The following is a 27843-nucleotide window of genomic DNA, read 5'->3' on the forward strand; positions in this document are numbered from 1 at the left end:
ACTATCAATATATCGAGAATCGACTGATCTAATCTGGCTAGCGATTGCAGTAGATGTTGAGCACGGCGTTCCCACTCGTGATCTGATGCGGATGTATGACCGGGCGCCTTCAGCTAGGTGAGTCCATTAAAAGATGTGTTCAGCATCCAACGTCGAAAACTTATAGAGCAATTTATTTTGGGGATTTATTTACCGCTACAACTGTATGATGTACGAAGTTAAACTGAGGGTGTATTAGATTGTGATCCAACAAAGCAGTAGGGGTGGAAAATAATGTTATATAATTATATATTTAATATGCAAATTATACATTTTATACACTTATTAACCAGACAGTAAACACTGATGGCTATTTCTACCATGTTCGTTTGCCGCAACTGTGTCGGAAGAGTCAAGGGTATCGAGAAAGAAAAACCTTAGCCGCAAAATTTCTAGCTCTTGAGAGAATACAAGCTTTGAAAGAAACTAGTTTTTGCTATCTGCTAGTTCTAAAACCAAACGATGATTGAATGCTTAATGGAAAGGTTGTTAGGAAAACCTCGAAACAACCGAGCTGAATATTTAGGTGAGTAAGAGCGACTTACACATATTCGGCTGAGTTACTTTCACTTTTTTCTGATTTTGCATCTTCAGTTATGACTATCCACTAAAAGCAAAAGGTTAAACAACAGTAGTGATTTATTATAAAGTTATTCGTTTCCGCTAGTTACTAATACAGCCTACTCATTAAGAGTAAACGAACGTTAGAATTCGGTTCTTGAGCTAGTCAGAATAAAGTTCGAGGGTCTTTTTCCCGAGTACTGATACTCTTATCTTTTCTCACAGGAGTTCGTTTGACTGCATCAGATAAACGAAGTTTTGGAAGAACTTCTTCAAATTAAATAATTTGCCCGTTCGTCCTTCGATTCTGACTTGTCGTGGTTTATGTTATACAGTTGTCGAAAGGTGATCCCCATTTTCTTCGAAAATTTCTTTTGCTTTCCGGGATTTTTTGCATGGATATTTATCCCCTGACTAGCGAAAATACGCAAATAAGTCGGAATACTTTGAATACTCGGTTATATAAGGTAGATGAGAAGTGACGTCCAGTCAGTTCTTAGGCGTTATTTTACTTCTTCCGCTTTATTTCAACATTCAATGACGTTTCATTAGGATCCCATCGTGGCTACTTACGGAAAGCGTCATTTTTGTAGCTCGATGGTCTGTTTTTTTTCCGCCCCGGATTCAATTTACTTACAAGCATATGATTTGTTCAAGAGCTCAGATGACTGCTAAGCATACATGTATTTTGCCTGGGTCACTGTTCAAAACCAAGTGATGCCATACTTTTCATCCAAGCGACTGTCAGCTGGTAGTTCCTCGACGAAGAAAAAACCATATTATTATCTTATTCTGATGTTTAGGTACTGAAATTATATAACTTCATGTGTATCATTTTGGTTGCAAGTGGATTCATTCAGTATTCTCTTCCCAAGGATAGGAGGCATTGAATATTTCTGGCGTGAACGTCTACATTTTAACAAGCTCTACGCAGTTCCTGGTACTTTTGAGGATCTGTCTGTTGCTGAAATGTCTAGCTAGCATTAACTCAAGTGTGAGCACCATCTGAGTAACATCCCTGTGGAGTTTGAAAGTGTTAATTATCAGTAACTCTTACAGCTCGGTTTAACAGCTGGAAATAATAAATTGATAAGAAGGCAAAATAAATCCAATGGTCATAGAATGCTTAAGACTAGATGGGAGGTAAAATAGGAGACGGGTTTTCACCGTTGTGGTCGACTCTGAGCTCTCACACAAGAATTCCAACTGTTGATCCCTAACCTTGGAAGCCGCGCTGGTCTTTGACGGTGGTCCTTGACTTTCCTATCGTATATAGTACGCGGTACCAGGTACGGGTACTAGGTAGGGATGGCAAATCAGTTGATGAAGTAGCGAAACTTCAGTTGAGATGGCTGGGATACGTGCTACGTATGCCGAACTACCGACTGCCCCGACGTGCAATGTTTTATGGTGTAGGAGTAAAGTGGAAGGAGACTACAGGTGACCAGACCAAAACATGGCATAAATCCATGAAGTCACTGACAACTGGACTGAGCCATGTTGGTAGGTGTAGACTACCTGGTTGGGATTCGCGAGACGATAGCGACTGATCGTTAGAGACCTTGGATGACATGGCTCGAAATCGTTTGCAATTGTGGATCCGAAATTCTAATCTACTGAATTCTTCATGTCCCTCTATTTTTTTCTCTTCCCAAATTCATTTCACTGGATTATACTCCTTGAATAACATCTTCAAACCTTAATCTTTCCGATTGCTGTTCATACTTTTACTATCTCTACCACTACGTGATTTGGATCGACAACTGCATCTCTGTGCTAATATGGTATGGCAACTCGAAATGATGTACGTACGTACGAAGTTGTACGTTGTTACTGACTGACTGGCACCATTGTCGGAATTCAGTGGCTACTTGTACTTAGTCTCCCAATCACTTCATGCCAATATAACCTAAAATTTCTGCCAAAAACCGTACATGCGGCCTCGACAGTGACAGTATGTTTACTAATTGTATCAGTCATGAACTAACTCATACGTTCTACTAAATACAATATGAATGTTCTAAAATTCATCTCCTAGTCTGAATTTCTACTTGGAGGAACAAAAAGCTACTATGTAGTCAAGTTTAAAAACAGTACGTTGATAATTTGAATTCAGTTGCAGGTAAACAGCAGCAAGTTATCCTCAAAAAATCTGTCTAACCACTTTTTCCCATTCTTTATGTAAAGCTGGAATGGCGTTTGTCAAGACTCATTCGGGACTTTTAATAACTCACAATCTTCATATGTAAAACATATGAAACAGGAATCCAGTAATTGGTTCATGACATACTCGGTAATATGAAAATATCATGCAGGTAACTAAACATTTTTGCCATCAGTTTATCAGAGTCGCTTTGTCGTGGGAGATGTGCAAATAAATCATGTCAGCTTCTGTACAGTGATGATGATAAAATTGTTATCTCAAAGAAAATTGCCTCAGAAAGTCTGTGCGTTTTACACTAGCTAGTATACAATAAGTGGTTCAATACAACAAATTGTCCATAACGGCCGTAATAATAAGTAATAGTAGGGGTGATAAGCAGTTTGATTTTTAAACTCTATGGGGTCACAAGGGAAAGTCCCGTTTATTGCTTCCATCCCTCCCAAAAATTGTTTTTCAAGACTCAGCACATTACCTTAGTTACTGAATCATGTTAGTCTAATTTGAGGAGTTTAGACATTGTTGTCATCAAAGTTTCTGATTTTGTATAATATTTTGGAAACATTTTCGTCAGTAATTTTATTTATATGACACGAAACTCATATTCGGTGTTTTGTTGATTTTTTTAGTCAATAGGAAACCCCCATACGCCATTCTGGGTTGTCATTTACAGTTATATACTGCAATGGAATATTTGGAGAATGCACCATTAGAACCTGGATGTCCTACCTTCGAGGTAACGCTCTTTTCTAAATATATTGCCGTAGCGATCAGTCATAAAGAAACTTGATGCTCTGGTTATAGATTCTGTGATGAAATGGCCTCAACCAAGCGTTCTCGGTGAACTTTGGTACTCCTGGTCTCGAAATAAAGGTTTGTGTTTTTGTTCGTGTGTTTACTCAAAGTAAATAAATAAAGGTACCGCAAACCATTCATCAACGCTTACATTCTACGTGTTAAATTGTGTGAAGCAGGTGAACAAGAGACGATCATGGCGAATTTTGTTTCAAATTAACAGAAATGAATCTAACCTACATATATTTATTTATAGTGTCTACTGCTTAGATATAAGTCACTGGAGATTTAAGATTTTTAATCTTTTTTTAAGGGTATGAGTAAGTGTCATTTGCGTTGAGTTATTCAGTTTTTTTCGCTCCGCTACCACTAATCCGAGAGATAATGCACTCAGAGTTTGGGATCTGATTTTGATAACATCAGATCAGCTCTGGAATTTAAGATAAATACCTCTAAGTAGTAGTCCATCAAAATCTAGTTAGCTTCCTGTTTTGTGTACATATATGGTACTGTTCGAAAAGCATGTAAATGTCTGGTACTAGTTAGTTATATTAAATGTGCTAGATAATTTTTCCGCGTGGTAACCGCGACCAGTGACTGGAGATTTTTGGCGACGTGGCTGAGAATCTGTTACGATGACGCAATTTATTTCACTCTATCTTCTGAATATTGAGTTCCAGTATTCCTTTGTACATACTTTTTCACTGTCATTTTAAGGCATATTCTCAGTCTCTAGTGTTTCTTATTAACACTGCTACTTTATTATTTCTATCTACTAATAATATTGTTGATTCCTTGTCTTGCTAATATGCTATAGCATCTTTGATTAACTCGCATTTGCCCATGGCTCTACATGGTTAATAACTGGCTTAGACGTGATTTCGGATTAGGGTTATAACTTGAAAACAGGACGGGGAATGAGTATGTTTTAAATCTCGGTTGTATTTTCACTTTTGACAGGTTGGCAAAGAAAAAGGTTGACAGTTACTTCGTCATACTATCACTAATTGCCAACGTGATGTGGTAGTTTGACTGTTATTTTGCCGTCAGTAAGGTTAAAGTTTCGTGCTGTACTTATAACTTGCTTAACATGAAACGAAAATAGTGAATTATTGTATAATTCCCTTTATATTTTTCAAAATTCGGCCAATAGTTTTAAATTGGCTAAGAATTGTAGGACGCATTAAACTTCGTTAAAGTATTGAAGTTCTTGCACTAGCTAGTAATTAAGGTTAATATGCATAAACCTACAGGAATCTTTTTGTTAAATCACTTTTTTTCATTTCAATTTATCGGTGAGCAAACCTGATGTTTTTTATACCTACAGCACATAACTGGACTGTAGAGGAAACTGTACATTGGCTTACAAGTTACGCCAAACTTCCGGAATATGAATATTTGCTTCAGAAAGGAAATATTTCAGGAAGCATTTTTCCTCGGTAACTTAGTACTCAATGCTTTTATAATTGTGTTTGCTGTATGAAAATTGTCTAAAAGGGTATACATTTTGCGACAGCTCGTTGTCAGTAATTTCTATTAATGTCGTAAGATTATTTGAGGCTTGTCCTTTCATTTTTTTTCAGCGGTGAAAATCTTCGAAGGTCGTTCTAATTTAAGTCTTATTAAGTATTTTACTCAAGATTGCTGTTCCACTTTTTAGTGTTTCCCTTTATTTGAATATTTCGATCTGCTAATTAAACGTCAAACTCTATCCTTGTTATAGTTCATGTCTTTTTCTAAGTACACGTCGCAATGTAACAGTAAAACTGAAGATTTTTATGGTGTTAAGTAAACTGCTTCCTGTTCATGACACTGATACCAGCCATGGTTTGTAGATCGAATTTAAAATCTCTAACCCAGTGGTTACAGATTAAGTTCTTAAGCTGCTGAGCACACTGCTTCCTTATTAACGTATGTTGAGATTTCTTAAAGTTCAGGAATCTAAGAGAACATTTATATAGAAATCCAACGCAGGTAGATCTGTTTTATTATTTTCTCTTTTGTAAGTAAGTTAGATTATATAGTTTTAAATTAGCGTGAAAACTGTCAAAATATTGATTTCATTTTATGGATTTAATATCACCCTCCTTAACGACTAGGATGTAGTTAGAATATCTAGATGACAAATTTAGGTGCAACTCGATTTCGCACAAATTAGAAACAGACAGAAAAATATCTTTACTAGGTGGCAGAATAAATTGACAAAAACATGAGTTTGGAATCCGTTGTAATGGTCCTAAGTCATCTATTATTTGTGCATTTAGGGGTTTAGTCGTCGATTCCTGTTGATTCGCAAGCATGTGTTTGGTCTCCAATACAAAGTAGGTAAGTTGTCTAGTCAATGCTAAGCTTAATAATTTTCTTAGTCGCCGAAAAACTGAGAAGTGTAATGAAGACGTTGAACTGATAATATTTCTGTCTTAGAAGTATCTTTGAAGTTTAGATTCAAAACCAATAATTATTATTGTCTCTTGTAATTTTACTCAATTATTTGCTTGTGACAACTTGGAATGTACAAAAGAATGTTGTTGATGCTCATATCCAACAAATAAACGACATTGGTCACATCAATTATAGTGATGCTTACAGGGTATTGTTATGCGAAGCCCACTCCTAACACAGTCATATGGAATATTAGTACTGTTTGTAAAGCTCATTTACTCCCATTTACATCCATATTGTAAGTAGAGACCGATCCTGACCGTAACTATTACCCTGACATGATGGTAGGGCTTCTCCATCGTAGTAATCCGATCGAGCCACATAGGCTGGAATAGTTGTTGCTTTAGACCCTACTATTCTAGGTTGCTCGGTTAAGGAACAGTAAAGCCAAAGTCAGCAAACTCGCGATCCGAAGGTGGAGTCATACTGTGTGATAGCAGTAAGGTGTTCTCAGACAACCAGAATCTTCAGCAATGCTGCCTTTTCTTAACTAAAAGAGGAGGTTAGGAAAAGTTGACCCCTAAATTTTCACATCTCATCTTACTACAAAGATTTCTGTTTCTGAAGGTAAAGCTTTTTGAAGTGCAGAGCCAACACATCAAAAAATTCCCACAAGTCCCTGTACGACTGGCCTCAAATAGTTATCCCTTTGGCTCTGCGGTGACGTTCTCAGGTAAATACGACCATTACTAATCCGGGTCTCTTCTCAGTTCCCTTAGTAAAAAAGATCTTTTCGTCACGTGGGCAACCGAAAAGTAACAACCGCCTTTATGCCTCTACCATCACTAAACCAAATCTTTTTTCCACTTGTTAATATTTCCTTCTATCACTACTATCAATCCTTCGCCCGCAACTTTATCCCCATATATCGCCACTCTTCGAGTCCATGAGATTTTATTGCTAGCTTCTTGAAGCTGCACTCCAAACTACATGATGAAGCTTTTAATGTTGGACGTTATGTCGAATAAACCAACGGGATTCCTTAACTAGGACTCTAGAATCCCGTACCTGCGATGTATTCTGTGTCCCTTAAACACACACACACAGTATCCAAATGTAGTCAATCACTTGATTTTATATAGTTAATAGAGAGAAGCAGTGCGATTTATTTGTTGTATACCTCGAGACTCAATTGCTACATCTTGCGGCCTCGCTAATGCAGACATAGCGCTAATTTCAGTCGCGAAAAAGCTCTACCAGACGGGATTCCAACAGAAAATCGCTTTTGTACCGTCCGACTATGTAGGAAAGCAAGAACACAGAAAGATATGTCGTTGTTTCTCCCAACACTATCAACGACTGCAGTTCGGATTGAGTAAAAGATGAGTTTTATAGAAAGCTTCTTGCTCTCTTACAAAAAAGCCAAAAGCCCAAATGTGATTGTCACTGTCAACCTAACGTCTAAGTAGGTAGTTTAAACCAAGATGAAAGACATGTGGGTGGGTCTCCTAGTGTCCCGGATCAATTAACAGACAGTGGGGACAGCCTTTTACAACTATGCTCAGACTATTGTTTGTTCTTAGCAAGCACCAATTGTAATCATGAAGACATTGTTTGATACGGCGAGTCCAATAATCCACTCAGTGATTGACGTAAATAGATGATAAGTCTTATCGATTGAACGCTATATTAGTTTCCTAAGCTATTCTGGTAACCCGCAAGCTAGAACTACACAGCGACTTGAACACCAGAGAGAAGACGCAAGTATGAGGGAAAATACTTTACTCCAAGGTTCATTTTATTGCAGAAAATATAGGGTTTTTATAATGTTTTAAATGTCCTTGGGTCGCTGGAATATTCTGGAATGCTACTAAACATAGTAGCACTGTAGTACCCAACCAATCAGAGCTTCCGCATGTGACGTTTCGCTACCTTGATATTTCTGGCCAAGGCTCCAAGTGAACGCTGATTGAACGAAACACTTAGTGTTTCTTGATGCTTGCTTGTCTTTTGCAAGCAATTTCTGGTTCACCCCAACAATAGACCATATCTCCATGATTCATCGCTGAATAAGTTCGATAGAAGACTCCTCATTTTGGAGCACACGTCCTATTACTACGTATTTGTCAGGATCTTACTGGTCATAGAAAGCCGCATCAAAAAACGTAAAGTCCAACCCAGTAATGAAGAAACCAAGAATATATTTCAGGAACGTTTAGAGGAGCAGTCAGTCAATCTTCATAGTTATTTTCACCTCAATGTGAGTCGGTATGATATCCAGTCAAACATCTGCGAAAACAGCACTGATATTTACAAGTGACTATAATCAAAGGTAAAAAAAGTCAGTGGATTTCAGCAGTGTCTACTGAACTGATATACCCTCGGAAAGTCATCTCGTCAGACTCCGAACATTGTGAGAAGCAACGGCAACTCAAACGTAAACTGTCAAAAAGGTTACGTAATGATCTTTAGCAGTAGTGGGGAGCCGAGGTAAAAGCGATTAAAAAGACGGCAGCGTTAGGTAACAGTGGAGAGTTCCTCAAACATATCAAAGAAACGTATTAAAAATCCGGTATTTATTGATACTGTTTTTAAGAAAGATCGTTCAGTGGTGCGCTTTAAACCAAGAAGACTGTTATGATAGAATACTTTGTAGAGCCGTGTCTTCGAACTGTCATCTGCTTTAGCAACCTCAAGTGGTGCCCGTCAAGGCTGTCCACTTTCTCCATTTTTGTTTGACTTCATCATAGACCTGCTACTGGAAATAACGTTCTCGTCGACTGAATTTTCGGGGACTGATCTCCTACTAAGAGGCACACTTGTTGATTTAGATTATGCAGATGATATAGTCCTGTTTAATGAAGATGCTGATAAAATGCAGAGTCTTTTGGTAGCACTGCAACAATGCCAGAATATTTGGGATGCACTTTTCCCCTTCTAAATGCAAGTTGTTGCTTTAGGACTGGCCTGCGTCAACACCTGAACTAAGGATAGCGAGTGAAGTAGTCGAGCGCGTTGACAATTTCACTTATCGTGAAAGTCCGATCAGCCCAAATGGGTTGGTGTCTGACGAAATCTCAGCACGGATTCGAAAAGCTTGTTTGGCTTTTGCCAACTTACGTCACCGATGGCGAAGACAAAGTGTCCGTCTATCAATTAAGGGACGAGTATACGACTCGGCATTCCGTTCTATTTTAATTTACGGCTGCGAAACGTGGCCACTAAGAGTATAAGATATTCGTAAGCTACTAGTTTTTGACAACAAATGCCTTAGAAATATTGCTGGGATCACCGGGTAAGTAATAGTGAGGTTAGACATAGGGTATTACGAAATGCTGGTAAATCAGTTGATGAGGTTGTGAATCTTCATCGAATGAGATGGTTGGGCCACATGTTACGTATACCTGAATACCTATTACCACGACGCGCAAAGCTGACTAGTGTTGGGGATGGTTGGAGGAAAGTCAGGGGCGGCCAAACCGAAACATGGCATCAGTGCTTGAAGTCACTAGCTTCTAGTCTGAGCCATGTTGGTAGATTCAGACTACTTGATTGAGGTCCGTGTGACTGTCGTAACCGATGGTTGGAGACTCTTGGTGACATGGCTCGGAATCGATCACAATAGCGTCGGTTTATACACTCTCTGTCTTCCTTTAAACTATGAGATTAAAATCGCTTCATATCTTTCTTTCTACGAACTAATTCTTTCTTCCCGTACTATGTCATTATATGCAATCTTTCTTTTATATATTACCACCACTGAATTAACTACTTCTATGAATCCGGTGTTCATCTTGTGTTAATGAGGTATGGCAACTTGGACCGATGAGCATATGTGCCCGGTCCTACATTATAGCTGACTGACTGAGGTGTCTTCGAAGCATTGCTCGTATGTTTTGGGACCATTAAGTTAGCATTCCTGAAGTTAGGCGCAAACGATTCGGTAAGAATAGCAAGTCAGTTGACAGTGTAGTGAATCCTTGTTGATTGATATTATTGAAATACGTATTGCATACGCCCATCCACCGGCTAACTCGATACTTGATGGTTAGTACAGGAGTATATTGGGAAGAGAGCTAATAGCGGCTAAAATAAGATATGTCATCAGCCTATAAAGAGACTGACTGCTAAACTGAGTCAATTAAGTATGTTCAGACTGCCTGATAGGATTCTTCATGATTGTCGTAGCCAACGGTTGGAAACTTAGGGTGAGGTTCACTCCTTTTTCTTCCCTTAGAACATAGGTTTCTAAATTCCTTATAAGATTATCTCACTAATTTATATTTTGTCGTATCGTATATTTGATTGTCAGTCTTTTTAAGGTCACTAATACTGTTACTACCTCTACTATTCTGGAATTCTCCGTAACAGTTTCACTTCACCATTCTAATGAGATGTGAAACTTAAACTGAATTCCACATATGCCAGGTTGTACGTTATGTATGCCTGACTGACTGGAAGGCCGATACAATGTGACTACCATAAACTTAACCGTTGAAAATGTTCTAGAGTTCAAAGGGGGCTATAATTCTTATAACTCAAGTTTAAACGAAATAAAATATCCGGTTTTATGTTTCAGCAGTGCCAACTATGAGTTGTGTTATGAATTCTGATTTTCTGGGAAACTCTTATTGACTATTTTATATATTGCCACTAAAACTCAAAATTCTTAAAGGAGGATAAAAGTCGATTATTTAATTTCGCTTGGTTTTAGGAATAAATTGTCCTTTTTTCACTTTCTTGAGAGTTGATCAATCGTGTATCTGTATTCTACTAATTTGCTTTTAGTGTTTTTAGACCATATACTCTTACAAGTGGTTTTTATTAATCAACTTACATATGATTTTGTGAGATATTGAAAAATACATAAGCCTTTAAATGGTGTGAATATTTGTGATGCACCTTTAATATAAGAATGTACTTTTAAATCATGTTCCTACTAAGTTTTAAACATATCAAGTTATGAGATAATTTAACTATTAATACTTTTATTGTATCTGCCTCCAGTAATTTTATTGGGACTTCAATATCAAGATCCGTCTAACTGTTATCAAATCTTAATTTTACCTCATACATGTTGGTTGTTTGGGTCTTCTCATTCATGTTCAAGTCTGCGATTGATCAGTTTCTTGATATTTGTGCATCTTGTTCAGATCGCCTTGACGTTACCATTAAGTCACAAGCAGTTTAAGCAGAGATGAGTAGTGGCAATATTGAAGTCATCTGGACAGGATGCACATATGCTAAAATGACTGACCGATTGCAGTCCTAAACATCAATGGAAAGATCGAAACAACCAATATATATGAATTAAAACTAAAATCCATCCCACTCTACAAATCAGTGGCTATCATAACTCAGTAGCTAGGTTTATAACGCGGTGGCGTTTGAAGCGTAGGGTATTGAGTTGGAGTCCTGGAGTAAACACCAACTCTGGAATCCACTGCTAGCTGCCACTCATCTTTGCTTAAAATGTTATCAAATCATTTTCTAAAATTAAAATAATTATTCCAATTATTGTATTTGTAAGTTGTTAAGATTTTTAGTTTTAAAACTAGTTGGTTTGTAGAGAATGGGATTTATTTTAATGGTTACTATTTTTGAGTTGATCTAGTCACGATAATGGTAAAAAATTTGTCAACTCGCTTAATTTCATTAGGATTTTCGAACCAAACGTTTGGGAAGCCCATAACTTCAACAATGTAAATTCATTGCATTCTGGATTGACTAATCATGTATCAAATGTTAATCTTTTCGGTCCTCCTGAAAGGAGTAAGTCACTTAAGTATACAATAACTCACTGTATTTTTTGGCTAGTTTACTTGGATAAACATACGACAACCTTTCATTCTTCAGTGATTGTTGCAAACAGCATATAACGTGGTGCAAGTTATCACAGTTTGCATCATAGTAACATTGAAAGTAGTATCAGTGCCAGTGGTAACTCAACCATAGATTACACCTATCTTATAAATCCTAACCAAAAAGTTTGCTTCTTATCAAACAATTCAGTTCACTAACCTGTGTCTCTCTAAATTAATGAAGTAATTGTGTCCGAATTTTACGCCTTTTTTCAACCTACTTCTATACTTGTGTTATGGCCCAAAGCCGCCAATCAGAAGCGAGCAGCCTAAAGTCCTGATTGGTCCTGCTTTCCGCCTAACCCAGCCAGTTGAGTCCAGAACACCAGTCTCAGCCTCTGCAATATGAATCCTTATATTTCAAACATACTGAGTTCATATACCGATCAAACAGACCACAACGTAGCATAAAAATAGAAAATAACATTTGTACAAAGTTTGGCCAAATGTGGCTGTGAATGTGGGAGACCGTGACTAATTGACAGGGCATAATTCAAGAATGGTAAAACGTATAATAATGGTTCATAGATCAAAATAAAGTTTATAATAAGAGGAATATGAATAGTTTAGTTATTTAACAATTATACGATAAAATATACGTTTAGTATTGGTCCATAAAGGATCCCAAAGTTACCATTCATTATGTTTATCGGGACCTGACAACTTGATAGCGAAACACTCCAGTGCATGCAGTGATTGTGCGTGTACAAAACATGCCTCAACCACTTAAACCAAGAAAGTTTTACTAACTTATGCTAGTTATATCTTGATTCTCCAGTGTTCCAAACATTTCTGTTATGAATATAACAAAGACATATGAATTTTTAAAATCTAGGTTATGTGTTTTACTGGTTCATATATGCTGGTTAGTCGATGGTTGATTCAGTGAAATGCATTAGTTAGAGATTTTCTAGTTCAAAGTCTGTTTTTAAGTACTCTCATGTCTAAGAGTGCTCCATTAAGCCAATTCAATTAAACGTTCTTGATATATATCACAACTGATTCTGCTTGTATTATTAGGAATATTTAGTGTTTTTTACTAGTGAATAATTCAAAGTTTTTTGTAAATGCTCACCATAATGAAAATGCTTAGACTATCCACCTACATATATGTAGTCAGTAGATAGATAAACAGTAATGTTTATTTAAAAGATGAAGAGGCTGACGGGGAGTTGTTCATAACCTTTACAATGGCGATGAACTTATGGTTCACGTTCTTCAACAGGCAATCTCAGGGTGATACAACACAACTTGACAGATCTCAAATAATCTCGCCAGTTCCCTGGTAGAAATTTCGTTCTCATGATTGAAAGGAGCCGACTGTGGTTTTTGCAATATGTGACGCTTTAAAATTTGGAATTTCTCCAGGATCTCTCTAAAATCGAATAAGGCTTTCTTAAAAAATGTTACAAGCACGCGGTCGTATTAGACTATTTTAAAGGGAGAATTAAACTTTCCATACTATCGGCTGTATCAGGGCATCTGTTGACAGTTCTTTTGATACAGTTGGTGCATTAAAAAAAAATCAAAACTCAATCTTTGTCTATATTTTACTTATTTCAGGCCCTAGTATTTATCTGATTGTAGGCGTTTTAATGCTGTTTGGGTTATGGTTTACATCCATGCTGACCATTTGCTTTGTTCGTATTCTTTCAAAACCTGGAAAATCAAATCTTAAACATGACGGTTTATTAAAGAGTAGAAAGATTCTACAAGCACTTGAGAAAAAGTTAGTTTTTTATTGGTATACGTAACAGAGTTTCCTTACACACATCTATTCTATGATTATTAGTTTTCGATTCATTCTATTTGTTTTTTGATATCCTTGTTATTATTTATTTATTTATTTGAACACATAAATATTGGCACAGAGGGGCACCAAATACAACAGCAATGAGAATGTGAAGAGATAAAAAAATGTAAGGTGCGTATAAGAAAAAGGGGAACAATAACGAACAGAAATAGGTGTATGACAGTAAAATAATAATGGAGAATCAATTCAGTTAGCAAAGGTACAACCAGAAAGAATTCTTCCAGTTAAAGAAGTTACGTCCATTTTTTATGGACCGTATCTGATAACGTCTCTAGCCAGTGTTACACCATCTCTAGGACCCCCCCAGCCAGGTAGTTGTGAAGGACCAACAGAAGCCAGTCCTCAACAGTTTTCCTTCACACCACGGCCCCATGTTATATACTAACCACCTATCCGCCTTTCCGAACCAGTCCCAGCCTTGACAAATAATACACGATATGGAATACTTTGGGACGACATTTGTAGAACATGTTCAAGCCACCGAAGTATGTGTTTCAAGAGAGCGACTAATTGAATTATCGTCGCTGTGCTCGAACACACGATTCTGAACTTCTGCATCACTAACATGGTGTCGCCACTGGATGTCAGCAATCCTTCGGAGATAACGATGATCCAACACAGTGAGTCGTCTAACATCCTCAACTCTGAGAGGCTAGGTTTCACAAGCATAGAGCAAGACTGCTCCCACCGACGCGTTGTAGATCCGACCTTTTACAACCAGACTGACATCACGAAGGCGCCAAAGGTGGCCCAGATTGGCATAAGCCGCTCTGGCTTTCATTACACGTGAATTGATCTCATCACTCACGCCACCACCAGCACTTATACAGCTAACTAGATACACGAACTTCTCGACTACTTCTATCTGCTCACCGTCCAGGGTGAGTGCAGGATCAGGGTCCTGCCAGTATTCTAGAAGTACTTTGCACTTCGAAGATGCAAAGCACATACCGTACCTACGGACACTGATTGCCAACTGATTAAGTGCGGATTGCATGGCTTGGGCATTATTGCACAGTAAGACAATATCATCCGCATGCTCAAGGTCGAGAAGTCTTTATCCAGGTAAGAGATCCACACCAGTAATTATTTTCATTTCATTTTATTTGTGTGTGGTCTGTGATACTGCCCGGGTGCCCAGACCGAGGCAGGTGGTTTTCTTGGGGGGGGGGCACACCCGAATCCTTTGACCTAAATGTCTAATCCACAAGGCAGTGGAGCAACGTGCAGTCCCATGGTAGTTGGTGACCAACAATTGGTTCATGCTCCATTTGTTTCTTCAGGATACTGGAACCCATGTGCATCATTGGTTGAGAATCAGGTTTTCCCAACTCCCCTAGGTAAACTCTCTGTGTCTACCAACCCGGGTAAAGCTCTGAATATTCGCTTTTGGTCCCCTCAGTTTCGTAAACAACAGTAATTTCGCGAGAAGGCAGTGAGTAGGACTTCCCTGACAGTAGTTGTATGCATGTGGCCATGTGAGAGCATTTCGAGAGGGAGAGTGGACTCTACTCACCCTTGGCCGTACCAGGGCATTTGGGGGCATATCTTTGGTAGTGTCCAATAAAGTTTCGTGACCTTTTAATTATTATGAAGGGTTCTGAGTTTGGTATGAGAAAGTTTAGGTTGCTAAAATAGTGAATAGAATGTCTATCAATAGATGACACGACCGATAGCTAATTATGAGATCAATGTGTTTTGATACTATTCTCTAAATTGTAGGTCAGTATAACTGGCCGAAAAAAAAGTCCTTAAAATAAAGGTAAGTCACTTATAAACAAAATTTTAACACAAAATGAACATTATTACATGTTAACTCACTTGGTATTGTTTGCTTGTATCTTCCCATTGTTGTTTAGATCTGCAATTGACCAGTCTCTTGTTGACATATGTGCATCCTGTGCGGACTGCTTCGGTATTACCTTAAATCACAAGTCTTATGAGCAAAGTTAAAAAACGTGAAATTTATTCCTTTTTATGACTTTCTATTTCTCACTGATTATCCAACTGATAAAGTTCATTATACGCTCTCTTGTTTATTCATTGTCTATGCATTTAGGTGTTTTTTCTTTCTTTTTCTCTTTATCTATTAGCTTATCCCATCAGGTAGAAACTTATGATTTAAAATCGCTTAATGTTATTACTTCATATGACAATAATGATAATTCAGATCATGTAAGTTTATTTTACTTGAGGTTTTTCATAAATAACTCAAATAATCAGATAAGATTTTGTATATTCACTTCCTTTTTACTTTGTTATAGTTATATGTAGATGGATTAGTGTACATAGCTCAAGTTGATTACATTTATGGTTAACAATATCGAAAACTAAACATAGTAAACCAAAATTGTGATAGAATTTTTTACATGGAGATAGTGTGAAACAATTGACATGAGTGTAAATAACTGGATTACAATAATAACTATATATATATGCTAGAAACAGGTCAGAGGTCAAAAACGGGGGTTGATTCAGGTTGGGTGATATAATAGTTTAGTGAAGTTCATAAATTGTGTGAAACAAACGAAGGTCGACAAGTTCTCTCCATTCAGTTGCTCCAACTGCATTTACCAATTCACATGTACGTGCCGTAGCACATAGATTAGAAGAACTGAGAGAAGAGTACAGGTTCTCATTTCTGAGCATATTCCGAAGAACTTGACGCTGCGAGGGACTACAGCTTTCAACAGTGCAACAGCTCGGCATCTACTTGACACCGGGCATACCGTCGATATTCTGCACGCGTTTAAAATTATCAATAGACAAAGAAGTTCTACCACTCTCCACTTTGCTGAAGCCATTGCAATTAAGAAACTGAAACCGGATTTATGCATTCAAAAAGAGACTTTAATAAACTTATCACTACCCTGGTAATCACTTTTGTTTCCGTTTGTTTTTTTGTCTTTTGGTTATTTGGTTATTTTATTCATTTATTCATTTTAAGATATTTTATACTCCCCCTCTATTACCTAATTCTTAAACTAAAATTTTATTCACACATTTCCACCACCTGATCCTCTTAAATTATCTTAACTTTTCGAATTCTATTTAATTATTATTACGTAATCTACCTTATTATTCAATTCCATTAATCTCTCTAATTATCACACAATTTATGAACTTCACTAAACTATTATACCACCTAACCTGAATTAACCCCTTTTTTTTACCTCTGACCTGTTTCTAGCATATATATATAGTTATTATTGTAATCCAGTTATTTACACTCATGTCATTTGTTTCAAACTATCTCCATGTAAAAAATTCTATCACAATTTTGGTTTGTAAGCAGCTGAAGAGAAACCTCGAAATAATATGAATTCATACTATTCTGCATCAATGTTTGTTCTTGCTCTATTTAAATTCATAAAGGGAACCAATTGCATAAACATAGTAAAGATGTTTCGGTGAGGAAAAATTTTTTTGGCCGGTATCATCCACTACATCTGTACGATTGTATTTATAGCTGTCATTTTTACTTTTTTTTCAGTTTTTTCTTGGCATGTGCTTGCTTTTTCTTTATTTTCCTAACCTCTTCAAGTGGATAATTATTTTTCACATATCTGTTCTATATCTTGGTTGAACATGTGTTTATTCATATTCTTATCTTCTCTATAACCTTCAAGGATATAATTCATTTTTCGTTCCTATATATTATTTTATACCTATTGCGTAACTTTAAATTCTGTTTGTCTTTCAGTACCTCTGTTATTGATGTAATAATTCTCTATTTTTATTATTGGCCATCGTATTTAAAAATATAACTATAAATACCATTGTACAGGACTGATAAATGATATTTTCGGAGGGAAATTTTTCTTCTCTGAAATGTCTTCACTTAGTTTAAAAGTTCGATAGGTTTTTTTCGTTGTTTTAAATATCAGAAATTTATGGAATAAATAAATATCTGATGTCAGTTTGTAATGAAATCCCTAACTCGGAATCTTATTCTTAGTATTTTAAATTACTTATTTTCATTTACTGCTTTTTGATTGGCTTAATAGGCCAAGAGTTTTTTAATGTTGTTTAACGAGTCGCTCAATGATCTTATAGTTGAATTGTAACGTAATTATTGGCATATCTTTTACCGTTCGAATAATTGAAGACTTGTTATCCTCTTTATGAATTTTATTACTGCTGGTACATTATGGTCTTGTATTATTTGCACTAATAGCTTAAATAACCATATAGATAAAAGAAAAGTTCTGGTGACCATTCACTTAACTTTCAAGTGGTATCATTGAATGTTTGAGTTGCCCAACAAATATGTGGAGAATGCAACAATATAATAAAAATATTAATTACGTTGTAGGTGGGAACGTAATGTTAACATTAACTCGTCAACTACATATCTTTATGTTCATATTGTTCTTTGTTTACTACTGTGCACGTGATTTGATCGTATCTTTCATTTTTCATAAAAAAATAGGGGTGACTTACATCAAAGTTATATTTCATTATATAAAAATGAAATCTCTTTTGTCTTTGTGTGCAGAAACTTGTTTTTCAATCCCTTTGATACACAATTTTACAGTCACATTTGAAACGTTTTTGTATTGATACCTAAAAGCTTTAAATATTTCTGTACACAAATCCTGAAGTATTATAAGTACTATATGATTGTATTATTAAGATTGAAAAGGTTTAATTTTATACTTTGGAGATAGTTTTTTTGCTTGCATACTGTTTATAAAAGTGGTTTCGGAATATTTCCTTTTAGAGTAATAAAAATCTTAATTCTTGTCTTAAGCTAAATTGGAATGAAGTCAACAAAATTCTTGGCCAGTCGAAAATCAATATGTTTTTCTCCAATACTCAGTTATCAACACTTGTTAGTTTGCTTCATGAAAGTTACATTATAGAAGCAAAATACCTATTAGAAAAAATCAGTGGAACTGCTCAAAAGCTTTCAGTTGCCGAAGATCTAGTAAGTAACCGCTATTTTTTCAGAATTTGCTTTTTAAGGTATCTGAAATGTCATCTAGATGAGTGTAGGTGTACGAAACTTGACTCATAGAAACAGAAGACTTGTATCTTTTTTTAGTTTTGGATTACAGGTATTTATGCAGAATTGCTCGCTATAATTAGAGCACCAAATTAGTAATTTGGGGTAGGCGTAATATTTTAGAAAGTAATGTTAAGTCGATTATCGTGGTTATAAGCCCTTATCAAATTGTAGTTGTTGCATGTTTAATTGTTGTTTCACTGTCAACTAGGATTACTGGTTACCGTAGACGTAGTTTAGAAGAAAGCAAAGTCATAAAAGCTCATCCATTTACTTGAACTTCTATTGAAAAGTTTTGTTCCTTTCACAATGAAAGTGTTTCAGTGTAAAATTTTATTACTAAATGTCTTCAGCACCGTCTACCAAATACATAAAATCTTTTCATATGCATCCTTTCACTATGTTTCATATGGAAATACAAAGCGTTTAAATGTGTGCTACATGACATTAACTTATTCACTTATAAAAGTTCTGGTTATTTCCCATTCTTCGTAGCACGCAGTAAATGATAAAGCTGATTTTATCTGATTATCAATGTACTTATTTAGTGTACTTTTGTTTTGTTAGTAAAATATACAGAGGTATTTTTGCTGTGAACTAATAGTTCTTTTAAATAATAGTTCGTTTTTCGTCTATATAGGTTAAATTTAATATATTCTCAGTGGTTATGGCATTCTTCTTTCAACCATTGCGTTAAAGTTATGAAACGTTTCTATCCTATCAAGATTTAAGTATCGTGGTAGTATCGTTATCAATTACTTAATAAGAACTTGATTGAATGCTGAAATAATAAAGAATGTATAGCAGTTTTTCTGTGTTGGTTTTATCTATGTTATGATCTGAGAGTTTTTATGTATGTTCTTTAAACTGACGATATAAGTTAGGTATGATTCAAAATTCACACTTATTTATCGTTCGAAATCTGTAGATGATACATTTAGAATGTTGAATGGAATTTTATAATAGTGTTCAAAGTCGGAGGTTTCATGCTATCATTAAGATTATAGTCTAACTTCTGTCTAATCTCTAGTATTCATCAGTAGTGTATCTTTTATCTTTTTATTTGTTCTTTTTAATGTCAGTATATCAAATCACAAACCAAGAAATGTCTGTTAATATTTCCATGTTACAGCAAGAAATGTATAGATAAAGAAATGTATATGGTAATGAATAGAGTAAAGTAAATGTAGCCTTAAACTTATCATGATATTGCGAATTATTTATGCCACATCATTTCCATCTGTTTAATATTAACATCTGAACTTTAAATTGTAAAATGATCAAAAACCCATACTTATCGTGCGAATTATTAGAGTGTTTTAATTTGACCACACATATTGGAAAGTAGAGTCATTTTATTAATTTAGCAGACTAAATTCGAATTTTCACATTTTTCTTTTTCTACTCAATAATCATGCTTGAACTTACTAATCTCATTATTTGCCAGGATATATTTCATTATTATAAACTTATTTTTTCGTTATCTTATCATTATGCTAATACAATGAATATGTTTATTGTACAATGATATGCGCGGATTATAATATACTGACAAGTTGTTTATCTATTAACTTGAAATCAAGCTCACAATACAATTAGATAGAGTTATTTGTCCTTTGTAATTGCAGTAAAGACTGGATATATAAGGTTTATTACAGCTCCTCAACTATCTCCGGTATATTATATATATTTTTTCTCTGACGAAGTGGCTTACATTAGGTCACAAAACTTCAAAAATACAATTTCTCCACTCATTATGATACAACAAAAAATATTATTATATGTGGTATATTTTAGAAACAAGTACTTGAGGAATGTTGTAATCACGGTAGGCACCGGATCATCTACTCTGTATCGATTGATAATTCTTTTGGTTTATTAAACTCTTAAAGATTTATTTTAATTATCTGACCATTGTAAATAAAGGAGTTGTTGCTCAATACTGTATGCATTCGACTTCAGTCATTATGTCACTTACTCGAATTCTGCTTGATGTACCATTGTTTATGCAACAGATATTAATGGTCATAATTCATCGTGATTATTGAGTTGAGATTGATTGGATAAATTATTTATGATTATTGTGGTTTTGTTGTTGTCTGAAAGCTCCTGGGTAAAGGAAAGACGGATGAAGTTTTACAGGAGTCCCCCTCGTTTATTGGAGCATGCCAAATGTAGCCACTCCTGGCCCATTTTTATCAATAAAATGTGTAATGGAACAGAATCCGCGATCAAATTTCAACTTCTTCCCTCCCTCGAGGCAACAATATTTTTCCATACACATAGTTCCCTTTCTTATCTTAAATAGAGCAAGAACAAAGATTGGTGCAGAATAATATGAATTCATTTTATTTCGTTAGGTTCTCATCAGCTGCTTACAACCTAAATTATTTGAAATTCAACATTATTACAGATATTGACATATTTATACATAAGAGTCTGATTAAGGATCAATACATGTATATGATGATGTAGCGAAGATTCAGATAGAGTTAATGAGCTCATAAAATGTTTGATTCGAATAAATAAATAAAGTTTGAGAGGGAAAGTTCTGGAACATTGAAATAGTGATTAGAACTCATGAAAATAGATTAATGGTAATAAAGAAAATATGAATTGAAATCAATCAGTTATGTATGATGTAATTTATATTTCAGAAAGAGTGGGGGTTATTGTTGCCAGGGTAAAGAAAGATTTATTACTGTCTCTTTTTGTATACATAGATCTGGTTTTAAACGTTTGATTGCTAACGCTTCAGCGAATTTCAAAAGGTTCGAGTTTGATTGTTTGTTAATCACCTTGAAGGACTTCAGTATATCAACTTCATGTCCTGTATCAAGGAGGTGTCTTGCGATAGCACTGTTGAATGCGTTCAATCCATTTAACCTTAAACTTTTCGGAATATGTTCTTTGAATCGGACGTAGGCTCTCCTTTCTGTTCTACCAATGTAACTGCTTTGGCAGGTACATGTAAATTTGTATACACAGTTGGTGGTAACATGAAAGGGATACCTGTCGACCTTTGATTGTGTCAAAGAACATGTTGTTTTGGACAGGACAATCAATTTCGCTGCAGGATAAGTTCTTGTCAGTGCAGTTTTTAGTCTCATATTGATTGATCCTGTGACATCGTCACCTTTGAATTGAAGTTTAATGAAAATAGGCTTTTTATTTGCTGTAATTTCTTTCGGTTTTTTATCTTCACATTTGCCGTATTTCTCAATAAATTTCAGTGGGTATCCGTTATTCTTTAAACATTTTTTAACATTCATAACTTCCTCTTCTAGTGTATCGGAAGTACATATTCTTTGTGTTCTGTAAAACAGTGTTTTGACCAGTGTCTTTTTGTAACTGATTGGACAAAAGCTATTGAAATTAAGATAACTACCATTCCATGTGTCTTTCTTATAAACTGAACGTTGAACTGTACCATCTTTTCTTCTTTTCATCGCGATATCGAGAAAATGGAACTTTTTTTCTTTTTCATGTTCCATAGTGAAATGGATATTCGGATGTGCTTCGTTGAAAAACTTTAGCAATTTTATTGCATGTTGTTTATTATTACATACGATGAAGGTATCATCAACATACCTCGAATAATACGTCATTTCATCAATCGCTTGTTTGAGTTTGGTTCTTTCGAGGTTAGCCATGAAAATATCTGCTAGGACAGGACCTAACGGACTTCCCATCGCTACACCATCGGTTTGTTTGTATATGATATCGTTGAACTGGAACTGAACATCTTTTCTACAAATGAGTAATAGTCGTTTGAATTCTGGTACTAGTAGAGGTAGGATGTCAGAATGTTGACAAATTATGTCTATGGTCTCAAGAAGTGGTATTTTTGTAAACAAAGATGTTACATCAAAAGAAACCATAAACTTACCGGCAATATTTATGTGATTCATGCTGTCAGCAAATACAAATGAATCCTTTAGTGTATAGGTGACTAATCGTCGACGCACTGGTTCTAACTTATCTGCCAACCATCGTGCAACTTTTGTGGTATGGTGAATTGATCATTGACAAAATAGGTCTGAGAGGATAACCTTGTTTATGTATTTTCGGTAATCCATACATGTGGGGCAAACGAGACCCACGAGGTCGTAGATTATTGTAAGTAGAGTTATCGATCATCTTCTTTTTCAGAAGATCTCTGAGTACTTTGGTGATTCTTTTCTCAATGGAATCAGTTAAGTCTTTGTTACTTTTCTCTAACTTGAATCTCATATGGTCATTCAAGATGGACTTCATCTTAAAAACATAATCTGTTTTGTTCATTAGAACAACACTTGAGCCTTTGTCTGACCGTAATATCATTATATCGTCATTTCGTTTAATATTTCGTAATGCTGTTTGGTGGTCTTTGGATAAAAGCTTAGACTGTGGTGCGGATGAAACAAGATATTGGTTTGCAATATCGACTAGTTTAGATTTAAACCAGCCTGTCCAAAACAACATGTTCTTTGACACAATCAAAGGTCGACAGGTATCCCTTTCATGTTACCACCAACTGTGTATACAAATTTACATGTACCTGCCAAAGTAGTTACATTGGTAGAACAGAAAGGAGAGCCTACGTCCGATTCAAAGAACATATTCCGAAAAGTTTAAGGTTAAATGGATTGAACGCATTCAACAGTGCTATCGCAAGACACCTCCTTGATACAGGACATGAAGTTGATATACTGAAGTCCTTCAAGGTGATTAACAAACAATCAAACTCGAACCTTTTGAAATTCGCTGAAGCGTTAGCAATCAAACGTTTAAAACCAGATCTATGTATACAAAAAGAGACAGTAATAAATCTTTCTTTACCCTGGCAACAATAACCCCCACTCTTTCTGAAATATAAATTACATCATACATAACTGATTGATTTCAATTCATATTTTCTTTATTACCATTAATCTATTTTCATGAGTTCTAATCACTATTTCAATGTTCTGGAACTTTCCCTCTCAAACTTTATTTATTTATTCGAATCAAACATTTTATGAGCTCATTAACTCTATCTGAATCTTCGCTACATCATCATATACATGTATTGATCCTTAATCAGACTCTTATGTATAAATATGTCAATATCTGTAATAATGTTGAATTTCAAATAATTTAGGTTGTAAGCAGCTGATGAGATCCTAACGAAATAAAATGAATTCATATTATTCTGCACCAATCTTTGTTCTTGCTCTATTTAATATTTTTCCAGTTGTTGGATTCACGCCTAGGGGCAAAATATTTCAGGAATTGTCGATTGCAACACTTTTTTGGGCTCCGTGGTATCGCTGATGTACGAGGAGAAGATCTGAAAACGTATATTGATCAAGCACAAAAATCGTCTGTATATTCCATAGATAAACACAACACACTTTACTTTATCTGAACGTGCTTCCCGATACATTAAATATAAATAAAAGCACTCCAGTTATTTAAAAATTCATTTTGAACCGGAAGATTCTGTTGTTAACAAGATAACTTAATGGTAGAGGACATCAGGAAAACCTCTGCAAATCCAAATGAGACCCAGCTTTAGAAGGAAGGACTCGGGAAATATATTTTCACGAGTGTCCTAACTAAGCCAACCTAGAAAATGATTTTTCAAAACCATCATTTCGAATTTCATACTAAATCCGCGCAGTCAGATTCAAAGCTCCAGAATTCGTATCCCCAAAAAAAAATATTCAATGGCAATCCAAAAAGTTTTAGCAGTATCCCCACGTTTTTAACTTCATCATTATAGGTTAGAGTGGAGGTGATACTGATTTCTCCTGCTTCTCGGATTTCGGCCAAGAGTCATTAGTAGCTATGGGTCAAATTCATCTGAAAATTACTTAGGTTGCTATTCTGAGTTGTACAACATGAGTTATTCTTTTGTTATTGTGTTTAATTGGTAGTCAAATTAATCTTTGACTTCAACTCCTTCGTCTTGGTAACTGCGCCAAGTAGGGTTCTCAGTTCGATAAAAATATGTTAATTATTAATAACTTCCGCTCAGTTATTACTTCTACTACTTTCTTCTTATTTTAATGATCACATTTACAACTTAACAGGACTACAGTGCTAAACCAGTAGAGACAGCACTCGTTACGATTTCTCATAGATATATACTGTAAGCCTTATTTTTGTAAGACGGTTATGTAGTTTTTAGCTTATGGGTGGCACGGTATGTTATTTATTGATTCAGTTTACACAGAATTTTATCGTTCTGTTCTCCCATTTTCATTTGATTTTTTGTGTAACTGTATACTAGTTTCATATACTTTAGCTATCTTTCTGATTGTTTATGTTTATTGTCATTCTCTTTTTAGAAATAAGGTTTCCGATCTAAAACATGAAGTAATAACTCATAACAGACGATGGCGTTGCATTTTAGCGGTTTTACATAACTCATGTACTAGGTTTTCTGGGTTCTATAATGTAAATGATATTTCAACCAGTTCTGACTCTTTCAAAACAACCTTCGAATGTAAGGAATCAGAAAATCCTGAACAAGTTCAGTCATTTTTTAAAGATACTTGTGACAGTAAAAATGAAAGTCACTTATATATCGAATGGTTTATAACTAGGTACAGAAAGCGATAAAGCTTGTATTTACGAAACATGTACAAGCAAACATGAGCAGGTAACTCATTGAAATGAGTTATTAGTAAACGATTTAACTAAAGCTCAATTACATATAAGAAAATTTAACTTTCACAAAATGAGTTGATGCATTTTGTAAGTGATCAAATATATATATATATATAATTTCTTCCAAATTCATTGAAAAGGCCAAAAAATCTCTGAAAACTGAACAGAAAAAGATAATTTCGGATATAAATATCAAACCTTGGTGAAAATAGGTAATTATTGAGAATTTTAAATACTTCAATCGGTGGATTCGGTTGACAGTCAATAGTTGTTAAAATTTATATTTTAATAGCAACAACATATACTACTTCACAATGGATCGAGTAAACAGATAATGTTTACAAAGGTTCCACCTTTCCACAACAAACTGTATTATTTTGTAACAAACATAAGAAATAACTAACCCATAAGAATCAGGAACATCATTTTTCGATATATTCCTGGGATCCCCAGGAAAATCCTCATCAATATTACACATCCCAGTGACTGATTCGTTCTCACCAGGTGGAATGAATTTATTTTTATCTAAAGGAAAGCGTTCATCCATAAACAAATAAATGACGCCGGTTAGTCAAAAGAACTTGGGGGCTTTAAAGAAAAGAACTTTAAAAAACTGAATAGAAATATTTTTCAGTGATAGGTAGTATTCGAATATCAAAAGTTCACACAACCAGTTAAGAATTGCCTATTTATATGTGATAAAGCAATGTATTATTTCGTTGCTTACGTACTTCCTTCATTAGTTAGTAGAGGACTATTATCAATCAAATAAGTACAGCTTAAATTTATCACTATTTTCTAAGTGATTTATTATGTTTGCAGAAACATGTTATCTGGAATAATACATACTGTCTATTTAATAATTTAAGCGGGATGATTAGACTTGTCATTTAAAGTACAACCTCTTTTCGATTAGGAGTTCTCTAACACCAAATCATGTATACAAACCAGCTAAAATTGCAAAATCACTGGAAAGAGAAAACCACACAAAAGAAACAGTAACGAAAATCGTACTGTAATTTTGTGTTTTGTTTCAAACAGCTATTTTAGTTACTAGACAACTCTTGAAAACAATTACAATAACATACCAGCTTTGGTAGATTTGTATGTGAAAGTATCAGGGGGGACACTTCAAACAAGTATACGAATTTCCATAGCTAGGGACCATTGAGTAGAGAGAGAAACTTATTCACTCTTTATCCTCAAGGATCAGGAGAATATGTTCAAATGATACAATAGATGACGAAATACATCAGTTTCGAAAGATACTCATCAGAAATGACTATCCACCTCGATTCGTCGATAGGAACTTGACACCTATACATTCTGAAGACGCACCGACTGCTCAAAAAGGAACTTTTTATGAATATATAATTTAAACAAGATACAGCTGCTGAAATCTAGAAAAAACGGATTTCAAAAACCCTGAGTGAAACGTTCTATTCAGCTATACTCCGTATTGTTTTCTCAAGCCGGCCTACCATTCATGGATGCATTAAAGATAACCTTCCACATTGGGCCATGTCAAAAAGCATTTTTAAATTTATTTACTCCTGTAGGGCAGGTTATATTGGCCGTACAAAGCGAACACCTCCTAAACGAATCTCAGAACATTACCCGATACGGCTTTTAGAAGGAAAATGCAAAAGTTACCAGATCAATACAAAAGCATTAAATCAACTCTGGACAAATCGATCCGAAAGAGTCTCCTTTTTAAATAAATCTACATAGTCAAAGGAACTGGGTCGAATGGAGGTCGAGTCAAAAACTTATCAACTCAACAAACAGCTGAACAGACAATGTGACTAGCACCGTAACAGAAGCATCACTGTACATCACAAACTAATTTGACTTATTCATTATTTAGAAAATGATTTAGAGGTCGAAAACTAAGATTATGGAGCACACAGAAGTCGATCTATATTGAGCATGTGCCACACATTGTCAATAAACAAAACCATTGGTCAATTTTGGCGAAAATTTATTAAATAAATAGTACAAGTCAGTAAAGTAACAAACATTCTAGTACTTTGCTTTCAACTAAACTTACTATCCAAATGAAAGGTGCATTCCAATGATTAAACATGAAGTATTTGGATCAATAAGATACATTATAACAAATTGTTGGCTTTATTCTAACATAAAATCCAAAGAACGGAATAATATTATACTAAAATTTCTGTTTTGTTTTTAATATTTAACTACAACTTCTATCGATATATATATATTACTTGAGAATATAATGTTGCGTAACCTATTTTTACAAGTGCACCAAAACTGAGTATCAAATCCATACTTAAGAAACCAAGAAAATTAGACGAGATATACGAAAGTTGGTTTATAAAAATCATATAAAAACGTTTACGTACACTGAAACTGACTAAGATAGTTATTATATGACGCAGAAAATTATATTGTAAACAGTTTTAAATTTTGTGTAGTAACACCATATTTAAATAAAGCAAGAACAAATATTGGTGCAGAATAGTATGAATTCATATTATTTCGAGGTTTCTCGTCAGCTGCTTACAAACCAAAATTGTGATAGAATTTTTACATTGAGATAGAGTGAAAACAAATGACATAG

General features: G+C 35.1%; 1 protein-coding gene across 4 annotated transcripts; it reads left to right on the forward strand.

Annotated features, from left to right (window-relative positions):
• Positions 1 to 531: 531 nt before the first annotated feature.
• On the forward strand, positions 532 to 27820 carry ZNHIT3_1 (Zinc finger HIT domain-containing protein 3). 4 transcript variants are annotated; one of them, XM_051213045.1, is made up of 9 exons: positions 532 to 945; positions 3391 to 3497; positions 3529 to 3634; positions 4884 to 4995; positions 11598 to 11710; positions 13363 to 13528; positions 15706 to 15787; positions 18366 to 18542; positions 23836 to 24436. In XM_051213045.1, exons 2-9 carry the CDS (start codon positions 3447 to 3449, stop codon positions 24007 to 24009), a joined length of 981 nt encoding a protein of 326 aa, XP_051068983.1. In that variant the 5' UTR covers positions 532 to 945; positions 3391 to 3446; the 3' UTR covers positions 24010 to 24436. The 4 variants fall into 4 exon arrangements, with proteins under 4 accessions (XP_051068983.1, XP_051068982.1, XP_051068984.1 ...); XM_051213047.1 differs by lacking the exon at positions 23836 to 24436 and adding an exon at positions 24935 to 25062 and having other exon boundaries at positions 875 to 945; positions 3391 to 3634; positions 18336 to 18542; XM_051213046.1 differs by lacking the exons at positions 532 to 945; positions 3391 to 3497; positions 3529 to 3634; positions 23836 to 24436 and adding an exon at positions 26816 to 27820 and having other exon boundaries at positions 3924 to 11710; positions 15472 to 15787.
• Positions 27821 to 27843: the final 23 nt, after the last annotated feature.

The sequence above is a fragment of the Schistosoma haematobium genome, chromosome 3 (assembly GCF_000699445.3).
Source record: "Schistosoma haematobium chromosome 3, whole genome shotgun sequence".
In the NCBI taxonomy this organism is placed as follows: domain Eukaryota; kingdom Metazoa; phylum Platyhelminthes; class Trematoda; order Strigeidida; family Schistosomatidae; genus Schistosoma; species Schistosoma haematobium.

Bases quoted from the DNA above. Each gene is read 5' to 3' on its own strand.
- ZNHIT3_1 (XM_051213045.1), top strand. From the start codon at position 3,447: ATGGAATATTTGGAGAATGCACCATTAGAACCTGGATGTCCTACCTTC. The intron at 3,635-4,883 runs GTTTGTGTTTTT...TTATACCTACAG, and splicing joins CTCCTGGTCTCGAAATAAAG to CACATAACTGGACTGTAGAG. The intron at 13,529-15,705 runs GTTAGTTTTTTA...TTTATCTATTAG, and splicing joins CTACAAGCACTTGAGAAAAA to CTTATCCCATCAGGTAGAAA.